The sequence below is a fragment of the Octopus bimaculoides genome, chromosome 24 (assembly GCF_001194135.2).
Source record: "Octopus bimaculoides isolate UCB-OBI-ISO-001 chromosome 24, ASM119413v2, whole genome shotgun sequence".
In the NCBI taxonomy this organism is placed as follows: domain Eukaryota; kingdom Metazoa; phylum Mollusca; class Cephalopoda; order Octopoda; family Octopodidae; genus Octopus; species Octopus bimaculoides.
The window spans coordinates 9,148,802-9,162,259 of NC_069004.1; the positions used below are offsets into that span (position 1 = coordinate 9,148,802).

The 13,458-nt window shown below is 37.0% G+C and overlaps 1 protein-coding gene across 4 annotated transcripts in view; it reads right to left on the reverse strand.

Annotated features, from left to right (window-relative positions):
* Positions 1-2,371: 2,371 nt before the first annotated feature.
* The window catches only part of LOC106870494 (testicular haploid expressed gene protein-like), a 28,174-nt gene continuing 17,087 nt past the window's right edge, over positions 2,372-13,458 (reverse strand). The window contains exons 4-5 of one of the 4 annotated variants that reach the window (XM_052976253.1): positions 12,681-12,747; positions 2,372-3,209 (exon numbers count right to left, since the gene is read on the reverse strand). In XM_052976253.1, coding sequence (XP_052832213.1) covers positions 2,675-3,209; positions 12,681-12,747 — 602 coding nt within the window. In that variant the 3' untranslated portion in view covers positions 2,372-2,674. Of the gene's footprint in view, positions 3,210-4,965; positions 5,812-6,628; positions 7,438-10,708; positions 11,538-12,680; positions 12,748-13,458 lie in introns of those variants that run through there. The other 3 variants (XM_052976254.1, XM_052976255.1, XM_052976256.1) reach the window with 3 other exon arrangements.

A 13,458-nucleotide genomic window follows, 5' to 3' on the forward strand; every position in this document is an offset into this window, starting at 1 on the left:
AGTTCAAACTCTTCCCTTACCCATCTTCTGAAATGAAATGCCAACATCAACACATAACCTAAATGACTGCATCACCCGGATACAAACCAAAAGAAAACAACAAACATTTTGTATAAATTTTCTACATCAACAGAAAACAGTTTTATGAACATTGACTGAACATTTCACAGACAAACTTTTCCACAAACATTTTTCATTTTTCTGTCAATTCCTTGCCTGTACATATGTTTTGCTTTCTTTGAAAAATGTTTTGCCTTCTTATAAAGTGAAAAGGAGCTCTGACAGTACAGACAGAAAAAGAATGAGAAGAAAATGTTTAGTGAATGGTTTTTATCTTTAATGTGTGAAAGCAAGGCAGTGTCAAGTGGTGAGGATATTTTATCAAGAAAAATGCACTCAGTCCAGGCAGCAAAAATTATTTGTATGAGGAAGAGACATGAAAACACAATATCAAAGTTATGAACATACATGACCATGTTGGATGGTTTTTCTTCCCCTGTGTGTGCCAGCTGGTGAAAACCACAGTAGGTGATGAGATGAAAGGTGATGATGGATGGTGAGAAGCAGGCACCACATCCAACCAAACAGATGTAAAATGATGACAATGATAAAGACAGTGACATAAACAATGACGATGGCAAGAAACATTTTACCTACACTTTCTGTTCAAATAATGCTTTGTTCCACAAAATAATATACGATACATATTATGCTTTGTGTGAAATCACTGATAGAAAAATCATTTCATTCTTTGTTTCTGAGTGAGACAATATTTATAATTTCAGTGAGTTTTTCTTTTTTGCCCGTGTTCCTTTTCTTCTTTTATTTATCCTACTTATTATTTTTTCTGAAATGCCTGGCCACAAATTTTTGTGTCAAAGAAGAATGTTTCAGAAATACGAAAGATAATATTCCTGTAGAATACATGAAAGCTAACATAGTGGACTAAAGGTGACGTGTCTTTGGTTTTGCAAGTTCTGTTAATCGTTCACTAGCAACCACATGCTGTGTGGTGGGGTTCACTTTGAAAGGGTTGTATGTGACCTTACTCATTCTCCTAGACAGTGGTGTGCTTAGTTCTACCAGCCTTTGCGATATTTTCATTTTCAATGTCAACTTGTTAATGCGGTCCTGAATCTGTTGATTCACTCTGTTACATGAATGGCATGACTTTCTGACTGCTAGCCTTTCCAGCGTTGGACAGAATGTACCATTGCCAAAAGAGGCTCTTTTGCTATCATACAACTTACTTTTTTGAAATTCCGCAAGCCTACAAATTGAGTGACGTGGTATTGGTACAGCAAGTACATGAATTTGAGGTGATAGTATTGCATTTTTGGCTGAGGGTAGCACTTCAGATGGCACTGGTCTCACTCTTACAATATGTGGATGAAATTTCTTTGAAACTGCAAGGTGAATCACTCTTGGACTGCTATTAGCATTCAGAGCAGTGGTAGGCACTGGCCACTGGGCTGTTGCTCTGAAAGAAACACAAATTGTTTAATGAATGCTCTCTTTATTTTTCTCCTAGTATATGTATTTACATAGCTTGTTTGAAGGAGAGGAGACTTTCAGGTTAGGGATAGAAGGCTGGGGTAAGAAGGGAAGACCTAAAACTGAAAATGGAATTGCTGACTTGTGAGAGAGGTTACAGAGTGTAAGGAGGGTCATTCATTTGTATTCATCAGTGTTGTGATTCCAAGTATGTTTAAGTGTAAGGGATTTTCTTTCTACTCCTCTGGATATGTGAAAATGCTGCACAGTGATGGATGAATGATGGTGCATATACCAACCCTGTTAATTTGTTTGTAAAATTTGCCAGAGAAAGAGAAAAGGGTTAGGATGAATTCATCTATGTTGAAGAACATAGCTGTGAACAGCAACCAAAATCCAGGAGGTGCTGTTATGCTAGGTGATAGACTGCTTTCTACACCACCAAAACTAATTATGGTCTACTGGACACAATTTGTGTATTGCAAATCTTTAGCAGACTTGACAGGATATGCTACATGTACAAATATGTCACATGTAGAAAGATGTCACATGTAGATTTTGTTAGAAAATAAAAATGCACTCAGTACAGGCTGCAAAAATGTCTGCATGCAAAATAGCCATAAAAACATACCAGATTTAGGGCTATACACAAGAATATTGGACACCTTTTTTCTCCTTGAATATGCCAGCTGGTAGAAACCACAGTAAATGATGAGTCAAAGAATGAAGATGATCAGTGAATCAAACCAGACCCATCCAACCAACCAATGAATATAAAAACATGAAACATGTAAAATGACTGCAGTAATAAAGACAAAGATAACAACAAAGACATTGACATAAACAATGATGATGGTAAGAAACATTCCACCTATACTTTCTGTTGAAATAATGCTTTATTTCACAAAAATAATATATAAAATATATATTATGCTTAGTGTCTCATCACTAACACTCAAATTATCTCATCATTTTTTTTTCTAACTGAGATGATATTTTTATATTTTGGAGTGGTTTCATTTTTCATACATTTCTTTGGTTTGCTTTGTTTTAAGGGATTTTTTCCCCCCTTCTTATTTTCTGAAATGCAAGTCCACACACTTTTGAAAAGAAAAAAATATTTCAAAGATTCGAAACATGAAGATTTCTGTAGAAAAGATTTAAAGTTAAAAGAGTTAACTTAAAGTTGGTATTTCTTTGGTTTCGCAAGTTCCACTATTCGATCGCTAGCGACAGCATGCTGTGCAGAAGGGTTCACTTTGAAAGGCTCAAATGTGTTCTTCATCAGTCTCCTAGGATGTGGGCTGCTTAGTTCCTCTATTCTCGGTGATGGTACAGCAGTCAGTGCTGCCCTGGTAATGGGACGCTGACTTGGTAGATTTGGTACAAAATTTGGATGCAATGACTTGCTGACTGCTAACTTCTCCAGCCTCGAATAAGTTGTACTACTGCTAACAGAAGCTGGTTTGATTGCATACAACTTACTTTTCTGACCTGGCTGAAGTTTAGTGCTTATTCTCCGCGGTACTGGTACAGAAAGTAAAAGAATTCGAGGTGAAGGTTTTACATTTCTAGCTGATATTGGCACTGCAGTTTGCACGGGTCTTGGTGCTATAAAAAGTGGATGAAATTTCTTTGAAACTGCAAGGTCAATCACTCTTGGACTGCAAGTAGCATTCATGGCAGCGGAAGACACTGGCCACTGTGGTGATGCCCTGAAAGAAACACAAATGCTTTAGTGAATGTTCTCTTCCTTTTTTTTTTTTTCTTAGTTTATTTATTTACATTGCTTTTTGAAGGAAAGGTTTTCAGCATGGGGTGAGAGGAAATGTTGGGGGTCAATTGAGGGAATAAATAGGATAACTGAACTGGAAGTACATGAAGTTAAGGGTGGGACATTTATCTATACCCATCAGTGTTGTGGGGCAGGCAGGTTTGAGTGAGAGGGTGTAGATCTTTCTATTTCCTTGGGTGTGTCGAGGTACTGCACATTGATGGATGGGGGATGGAGTGGCCTCCTGTGTTGAGTTGTGTCGCATATGTAGTGGTGTGGTTCAGGTATGTCTACAGAGGTGATCAACAATGCAATTGCCTGTTTCCCCAATATAAAATACACCATAGGATTTTGGGATGATACTGTAGTTGAGTTTTCATGATGTGCTGTGAATGTTTCGGGTGAAGTGGTGTTGTGGCCAGGACCCAATTATAATTGTGGTCTAGGTGATGTGGAGACAGGTGCATTTAAGGGCACTTGGTTGTGTGTGGATAGGTCCTGTGGAGCTTCAGTATAGGAGGTTACCAATGTTCCTGTCTTTCTTGGAAGTAGGGGAGTGATAAGAACTGCTGTTGGATTGGAGAATTATATTTGGGATTTGCAGACAATTGTGTTTTAGTAAGAGGGCAGATAGCTGTAGTAGGTGTCCATCTTGGAGCTGTGGATGTAGAGGGGTGGAAGAAGAGTGCCGCTGTCTCTAACCTGGCAGAAAAGAGTGCATGGGTACTATCAATTCAGGAAAAGTTTGCATTTTACTCATATTTGGGTTCAAAATTTTGATTCAATACTGCATAGTCAATGAAGCTGGTGGAATTTGGAGAATGGTGTAGCAGACTGTGTTTAAGATCTTAAAAGGAATAGTGGAGAGAGGAATGAGAAATATTGAAGGTGATGTTGAGAAAAGCAATTGATATATCAGTTATGATGAGAGTAAGTTCCAAGATGAGGTAAAAAGAGTTAAAAAAAAAAATGAAACTATCAATCTGTTGCCTGGTGAGAGTGATAGCACCAACAGGAGTTGGGCAAACACTTAATTCTTAATATACCCTACTAAAAAATTTGTGTAGGTGGGAGTCATATTGGTGCCCATAGTGACACCACTAAACTGTTTGTAAAATTCTCCAGTGAAAGAAAAGAGGGAGGGAGGTTGATATCATTTAAGTGAAGGAATCAGACAGTGTTGTGTACACATAGGTGCTGTCAAGTCTTGTAAGCTTTTAAAAGCTGATGACATTACCTATGGAAGATGACTGAATAGAGTGGTTTAACATGCATAGTGAGATGGAGCTTTGACAGCACAGGGAGAAAAGAGAACAAGAAGGATTTAGTACATGGGTTTTATCTTTAATGTGTAAGTGTAAGGCAGTGTCAAGCGGTGATGATGTTCCATCAAGAAAAATGCACTCGGTTCAGGCAACAACAACTATTTATATGAGGAACAGACAAAAAAAAACCTTACCAAAATTATGGACATACACAACCATGTTGAATGGCTTTTCTTCCCCAGTGTATGCCAGCTGGTGATGAGACAAAGGATGATGAGGACACTGAGATAAATGCACCACATCCAACCAACCAAAGTAAAAAAAAATAAATAGATGTAAAATGATGATGATGATGATGATGACAAAGATGAAAACAAAGATATCCACATAGACAATGACGATGGCAAGAAACATTTCACCTATACTTTCTGTTCAAATAATGCTTTATTTCACAAAATAATATATAATACATATTATCTTTTGTGTATAACCACTGATACAAAAATCATTTCATTCTTTTGTTTCTCAGTCAGACAATATTTATAATTTCAGTGAGTTTTTCTTGTTTTTTTTTTTTTTTTTTTTTTTTTTTTTTTTTTTTGCCTATGTTCCTTTTCTTCTTTTATTTTTCCTACTTATTTTTTCTGAAATGCCTGGCCACAAACTTTTGTGTCAAAGAAAAACGTTTCAGAAACACGAAAGATAAATATTCCTGTAGAAAACATGAAAGCTAACATAGTGGACTAAAGGTGGTGTGTCTTTGGTTTTGCAAGTTCTGTTAAACGTTCACTAGCAACCGCATGCTGTGAGGTGGGGTTAACTTTGAAAGGGTTGTATGTGTCCTTAATCAGTTTCCTAGACAGTGGTATGCTTAGTTCTACCAGCCTTGGTGGTGTTTTTATATTCAATGTTGACTTGGGAAAGGGCTGCTGAATCTGTTGACTCATTCTGTTATATGAACGAGGTAACTTTCTGATTTCTAAGATTTCCAGCTGTGAATAGTTTGTACTACTGCTAACAGAGTCTTTTTTGTCTTCATACAACTTACTTTTCTGAAATTCCACAAGCTTACACACTGAGTGACGTACTATTGGTACAGCAAGTACACGAAGTCGAGGTGATGGTTTTGCATTTCTGGCTGACAGTGACACTTCAATTGGCACTGGTCTTGATGCTACAAAATTTGGATGAAATTTCTTTGAAACTGCAAGGTTAATCACTCTTGGACTGCAATTAGCATTCAGGGCAGTAGTTGACACTGGCCACTGGGCTGTTGCTCTGAAAGAAACACAAATTGTTTAATGAATGCTCTCTTTCTTTTTCTCCTAGCATATTTATTTACATTGCTTGTTTGAAGGAGAGGAGGCTTTCAGGTGTGGGACAGAAGGAAAGGTTGGGAAAGATTTGCTATTCAATGTGGCCTACAACAATCTTTGGATAAGTTGCACCCATGTTGGTGCTCACACCAATCCTGTTAATATGTCTGTAATATACTCCAGTGAAGAAAAAAAGGTTAGAATGGGTCCATCTATGTTGAGAGACATAGATATGTACAGCAACCAAAATCCAGGAGGTGCTGTTATGCTAGGTGATAGACTGCTTTCTACACCACCAAAACTAATTATGGTCTACTGGACACAATTTGTGTATTGCAAATCTTTAGCAGACTTGACAGGATATGCTACATGTACAAATATGTCACATGTAGAAAGATGTTACATGCAGATTTTGTTAGAAAATAAAAATGCACTCAGTACAGGCTGCAAAAATGTCTGCATGAATAATGGTCATAAAAATCCAGCAAGATTAAGGACATACACAAGGAGGTTGGAAACCTTTAACTCTCCTTATATATATGCCAGCTGGTGGAAACCACAGTAAATCATGCGACAAAGAAATGATGATGATCAGTGAAACAAGCCAGACCCATCCAACCAACCAATGAATGAAAAATGTAAACATGTAAAATGACGATAACGATGTTGAGGACAAAGATGATAGCAAAGACATCAACATAAACAATGATGATGGTAAGAAACATTTTACCTATACTTTCTGTTGAAATAATGCTTTATTTCACAAAATAATATATAATATATATACTATGCTTAGTTATCTAATCAGTGACACTCAAATCATTTCATCATTTTTTTTTCTGACTGAAATGATATTTTATATTTTGGAGTGGTTTTGTTTTGATATATATATGTGTATATATATATATATATTTTTTTATTTGCTTCGGCTTTGTAGGGTTTGCTTCCTTCTTCTTTTTCTAAAATGCCCATCCACAGGGTTTAGAGAAAAAAAATATTTTTTAAATTCAAAACATGAAGACTTCTGTAGAATAGATGAAAGTAGAAATGGTGAACTTAAAGTTGGTATTTCTTTGGTTTTGCAAGTTGCAATATTCGATCAGTAGCAACCACATGCTGTGTGGTGGGGATCACTTTGAAAGGCTCAAATGTATTCTTAATCATTTTCCTAGAAGGTGGGGCACTTAGTTCTACTAGTCTCGGTGATGCTATAGCAGTCAATGCTGCCCGGGTAATGGGACGCTGTTTCTGTTGATTCGGGAGAAAATTTGGATGCAATGACTTGCTGACTGCTAACTTTTCCAGCCTTGGATAGGTTCTGCTGCTAACAGAAGCTTGTTTAACTTTATGCGAATTACTTTTCTCACCTTCCTGAATTTTAGTGGTTATTTTGCGCGGTACCGGAAGAGCAAGTACAATAATTCGAGGTGAAGGTTTTACATTTCTAGCTGACAATGGCACTTCAGTTTGCACGGGTCTTGGTGCTATAAAAAGTGGATGAAATTTCTTTGAAACTGCAAGGTCAGTCAGTCTTCGACTGCAATTAGCATTCATGGCAGCGGAAGACACTGGCCACTGTGGTGATACCCTGAAAGAAACACAAATGGTTTAATGAATGCTCTCTTCCTTTTTTATGTATATTTACGCTGCTTGTTTGAAGGAAAGGAAGCTTTCAGCATGGAAGAGGAGGAAAGTTTAAGGTGCCAGGGGGTATAAATAGGATAACTGAACTGGAAGTACATGAAGTTAAGGGTGGGACATTTATCTATACCCATCAGTGTTGTGGGGCAGGCAGGTTTGAGTGAGAGGGTGTAGATCTTTCTATTTCCTTGGGTGTGTCGAGGTACTGCACATTGATGGATGGGGGATGGAGTGGCCTCCTGTGTTGAGTTGTGTCGCATATGTAGTGGTGTGGTTCAGGTATGTCTGCAGAGGTGATCAACAATGCAATTGCCTGTTTCCCCAATATAAAATACACCATAGGATTTTGGGATGGTACTGTAGTTGAGTTTGCATGATGTGCTGTGAATGTTTCGGGTGAAGTGGTGTTGTGGCCAGGACCCAATTAAAATTGTGGTCTAGGTGATGTGGAGACAAGTGTTGCATCATTACTGAGTGCATTTAAGGGTACTTGATTGTGTGTGGATAGGTGCTGTGGAGCTTCAGTATAGGAGGTTACCAATGTTCTTGTCTTTCTTGGAAGTAGGAAGTGATAAGAACTGCTGTTGGATTGGAGAATCATATTTGGGGTTTCTATAGGAGAGTGGATGGCTGTAGTAGGTGTCCAACATGTGGGTTTGCTTGTAGAAGGATGGGAGAACGGTGCCACTATGTACAGCCTGTCAGAAAAGAGTGCAGAGTCCACAACTGATTGTGGGTACTCTTAGTTCTTGGAGAAATGTTGCATTTTCTCATATTTAGGTCCAAATTTTGATTCAGTGTTGCATAGTCAATGAAGTTGATGAAATTTGGAGAATGATATGGCAGATTGAGTGTGTTTAAGGTCAGAGGAATTGTGGAGAGAAGAGTGATAATTGATGATGGAGATATTGAGAAAAATAAGATATGTAAGATATTGAAGGAGTGTAAATTCAAAGGTTAGGTTAAAGGAATTAATAAAAGAGATGAACCTATCAAACTGCTGCCTGGTGAGAATGGTAACACTGAAACAGTTATTAATAAACAACCATTCAGCTTTGGATCGTGTCCTGTGTGTTGAGAAAATATCTGCTTTTCAATATGGCCTACAAAGTGTTTTGCGTAACTAGGGTCCATCTTGGTGTTCATAGTGATACCACTGAGTTGTATGCAAAATTCTCCAGTGAAGGAGGAATGGGTTTGGACAAGTTCATCTAAATGGAAGAATGTGATAGCGTTCTGGACAGGCAGAGGCTGGTGGTTCCAATATCCACCAAACATATGTTGATATATATATATATATATATATATATATATATATATATATATATATATATATACATACGTACACACACACACACACACACGATATATCATTATCATCATCATTTAACATCTATCTTCCATGATGGCATGGGTTGGACAGTTTGACGGGAGCTGGCAAGTCAGAGGGCTGCACCAGGTTCCAGTTGTCTGTTTTGGCAACGTTTCTATGGCTAGATGCCCTTCCTAACACCAATTACTTTACAGAGTGTACTGAGTGCATGGAAATATATATGTGTGTGTGTGTATATATATATATATATATATATATATATATATGTATGTATATCATCAATAATATATATATACACAAGGTGCGATGGGTAAATTGTTACCATTTTATATTTTTCATTTCGCAAATGCACATTGTTTGTTTTTGATTTTGTCGACTACACAGTATAGTAGGGTTACTATACAGTTGAGCACTGTATGTTAGTAAAACAGTACCGTGACGCAATTCACCCAGCCAGAAATTTGGGAACGACATGATGTACTGCTTGGCATTCACACTCGAAGCTGCAATACGAACATTTCAGAGTGTTTTGATATCAGTCTGAGGACATGTACCGAGAGTGATAAAGATAAAGCATCCAGTCAACATCATGGTGTTTGGAGTGATCACTAGTGATGGCAATGTTATGCCTCCATTTAACATTCTCACATCACCTCAGACTCAACACGGATGCCTACATCAAGTGCCTGGAAGAGGTAGTGTTGCCCTGGGTTAAGAAGGTAGCTGCTGGAAGACCCTATGTCTGACAACAGGACTCTATATCATGTCACACAAGCAGGAGAACTCAGTCATGGTTATCAGACAATTTCTGCGACCACATCACCCCTAACATCTGGCCACCTAACTCCCCAAACTGCAATCCCTTGATTATTATGTGTGGGGCACAATTGAGCAAGAGACCAACAAAACTCTTTGTAACACCAAAGATGAGTTGAAGGTAAGGATTATGGCAGCATTCACCAACCTAAACAAGGGGACTGTTCAGAATAGTTGCAGGAGATTCCAAAGTCGTCTGGAGGCCATGGTTGATGTCATTGGCGATTTTATTGAATAAATTTACTCTTTAGTATTTCAAGATATTTTAATGCAATTTTGGTAAATATATCTGTTAAAATGAGATGTCAAGTGTTATTTTCATTTTTGCGTAATTTAGATGACAGTTTATTCACCGCACCCTGTATATATGTATATATATATATATATATATATATATATATATATATATATATATATATATATATATATCTATAAAATCAATTATATATATATATATATATATATATATATATTATTGATTAGTTATGGGGGAGACAATTTCAATGCCTCTGAAAATGGTGGAAGAAAGAAAGTAGTAGTTATTCTTTGACCAAATATCTGAACCAAATGTTTGAAACAAGTGGAATCTATTAATGGCAGCCAAAATCCAGGAGGTGATATTAAGCCAAATGTTCAGTTACTGTCTACACTACCAAAAATAAGAATGGTCTGTTGTACACAATTTGAGTGTTGCAAATTTACATGGACTTGATTGGATATGCTCCATGTAGATAGATTCCACATGCAGATTTTGTTAGAAAATAAGAATGCACTCAGTACAGGCTGCAAAAATGTTTGCATGAGGATTGGCCATAAAAGCTGCCAAAATTACAGACACACACAAGGAGGTTGGACGCCTTTTCTCTCCTTGAATACGCCAGCTGGTAGAAACCACAGTAAAAAATGAGACAAAGGATGATGACAAGTGAAACAAGAGGAGACTCATCGAACCAACCAATGAAAAAAGCATGTAGATATGTAAAATGATGATGACAATGTCAAAGACAAAGATGATAAGAAAGACATCAACACAAACAATGATGATGGTAAGAAACATTCCACCTATACTTTCTGTTGAAATAATGCTTTATTTCACAAAATAATATATAAAATATATATTATGCATAGTTATCTAATCTCTAACACTCAAATCATCTCATCTTTTTTTTTTTTTTGTGACAGAGATGATATTTTATGTTTTGGTGTGGTTTCATTTTCATATTTCTTTTCTGTTTTTTGTGGGGAGGTTTTTTTAATTTTTTTTTTTATTCTCATTTTTCTGAAATGCTGTCCACACACTTTTGGCCAAAAAAAAAATGACATTTGTAAACCTTGAAACATGAATATTCATATAGAATAGATGAAAGTTTAAAATATTGAACTAAAGGTGATGTGACTTTGGTTTTGCAAGTTCCCTTAAGCGTTCACTAGCAACCACATGCTGTGTGGTGGGGCTCACTTTGAAAGGGTTGTGTGTTTCCTTAACAAATCTCCTAGAAGGTGGAGCGCTTAGTTCTCCCACTCTTGATGAAGCTGTCTTGAGAGGTAGGGGGTAAATCAATTGACTCGTGCGAGTAGGAAGTAACAACTTGCTTATTCCTAACTTTTCCAATCTTGCACTAGTTGTACTGCTGCTAATAGAAGCTTGTCTAATTTCATACAACTTGCGTTTCTGAAATTCCTCAAGTTTAGCAGTTACTTTGCGTGGTACCGGTGCAGCAAGTACACGAATTCGATGTGATGGTATTGCATTTCTGGCTGATATTGGTACTTCAGTTTGCACTGGTTTTGGTTCTAGAAATTGTGGATGGGGTTTCTTTGAAACTGCAAGGTCAATCACTCTCGGACTGCAATTAGCATTCAGGGCAGCAGTAGACACTGGCCACTGGGCTGACTCTCTGAAAGAAACACAACTTGTTTTATGAGAAAGACTAAGATTGGCTGTCGTTTATATCAGAGTTCGGCAAAGGGGTCAATATTCATTATCCGAGTGGTCAATAAACACCTGAAACAATTTGTGCATTTGGTGTGTTGAATTATTCTCAATATAACATGACAGGATTTAAAGTGGTGAACTGGTTGAATCAATAGCATGCCAAGCATAATTCTTGGCAGCATTTCATCCATCTTTACATTCTGAGTTCAAATTCCACTGAGGTTGACTTTGCCTTTCATCCTTTCGGAATTGATAAAATAAGTACCAGCTGAACATTGTAGTCGATATAATCGACTTACCTTCATCCCCGAAATTGTTGGCCTTGTATCAATATTTGTATCAAAATTTGAAATCAGTATAATATGAGTTGAATTTTAAGTATTTTCAAGAAATTTCTTATCAGAAAGTGGTTAATGATACAAAAGAACACATGAACTGTTGTTGTTTCTTTTTCTTTGTAATGGAAAAAATTTTTTATAATACTTTTCGATTCTATTATAGAAATTTCCACGATAGAAGTCAATAAGTTCTCGACAATTCCATAAAGGGGCCAATAATATTAGGAACTGGCTGACCCTCAGTTTTGATGATCATTTCCACAAGTACCTTTACTATTTTGAGAACATCACCCAGTCGTTCTCAAAATCTATTGAAACACCTTTCTGTTTATGAAATCCCCTTAAATCACAATTTGACCTTCATTTGCAAAAACAGGGAACGATACAGAATTTTTTTCCCTAGCATGCCTTTCTTTCCCTTGTTTAATGAGAGCATGCTAGATGAAAACTTAAGTCATCATTATACAAAAACAGATCTTTGTTTATTAATCGATGTCTGTAAATATGTCTAATTATTGAGCCGTTCGCTGTCTAAAAGATAACATGAAATATTACCTGACTTGGCAACAGGTGAGAGTGGATTCACATCAGGAAGAACACCTGGCTGAAAAAAAAAACCTGCTTCAACAACATTTGTCAGATTAGAACCACGTAACCGTGTAAGCATGACAAGAGGACATTAAACAGATGATGATGACAATGATGGTGGTGGTGGTGGTGGTGGTGGTGGTTGAGGCACTGGTGAAAAGAAAAGAATTCAAACATACCTGGGTGGAACATATCTTGCGTGTAATTGCTTGGATTGAGAAAGAACCATAAGTCTTTGAGACACTGCTGCAGATTAGAGAGAATGGTAAAGATATAGTGTGTTAAAAGTGGATCGCTACACATTTGTGCATGTGTGTGTGTGTGTGAATATGTGAGAATGTGTATGCATAGCCTTGCGTATCTCTGAGACTGAGTGTGTCTCTCCTTGCTGTCATTTAACCCTAGGTTAGCCCTAATCCTGTAGACCTATGACCAAAAACACTCCAGATGTGACCATCCCTTTCTTTCTTTTTTTTTTAAGTGCATCTGAATGACCTTATCCAATATGTCCTTTCAACTTCTAAAATTTTTTTGTAAGACAGCAGTGATACAGGGGAGACATAGCTGCTATTTCTAGCAAGTCAAAGGAACCTGTACAGCAATGGCACTCAATCTTTTTAACTTCATGTGGTATTAGAGATCGGGCACTAATGATCAGTTTTCAAATTGACTGATATTCTTGCCTATATATATATATATATGTATGTATGTATGTATTATTTATTTAAAAGCAGCAGAAATGTAACAAAAAACTGTTACTCGGAGTTTCACGTTCCCGTTCATTGGACAGTTTTGTTAGAAAATCTAACAAAGCTGTCCGATGAACGGGAACATGAAACTCCGAGTAACAGTTTTTTGTTATATTTCTGCTGCTTTTAAATAAAGCATATTACTCTACCTCTGGTATTTGAGTACTCTTTTTTCTACCTTGTTGCACATTTATGTGCTTACTCCGGT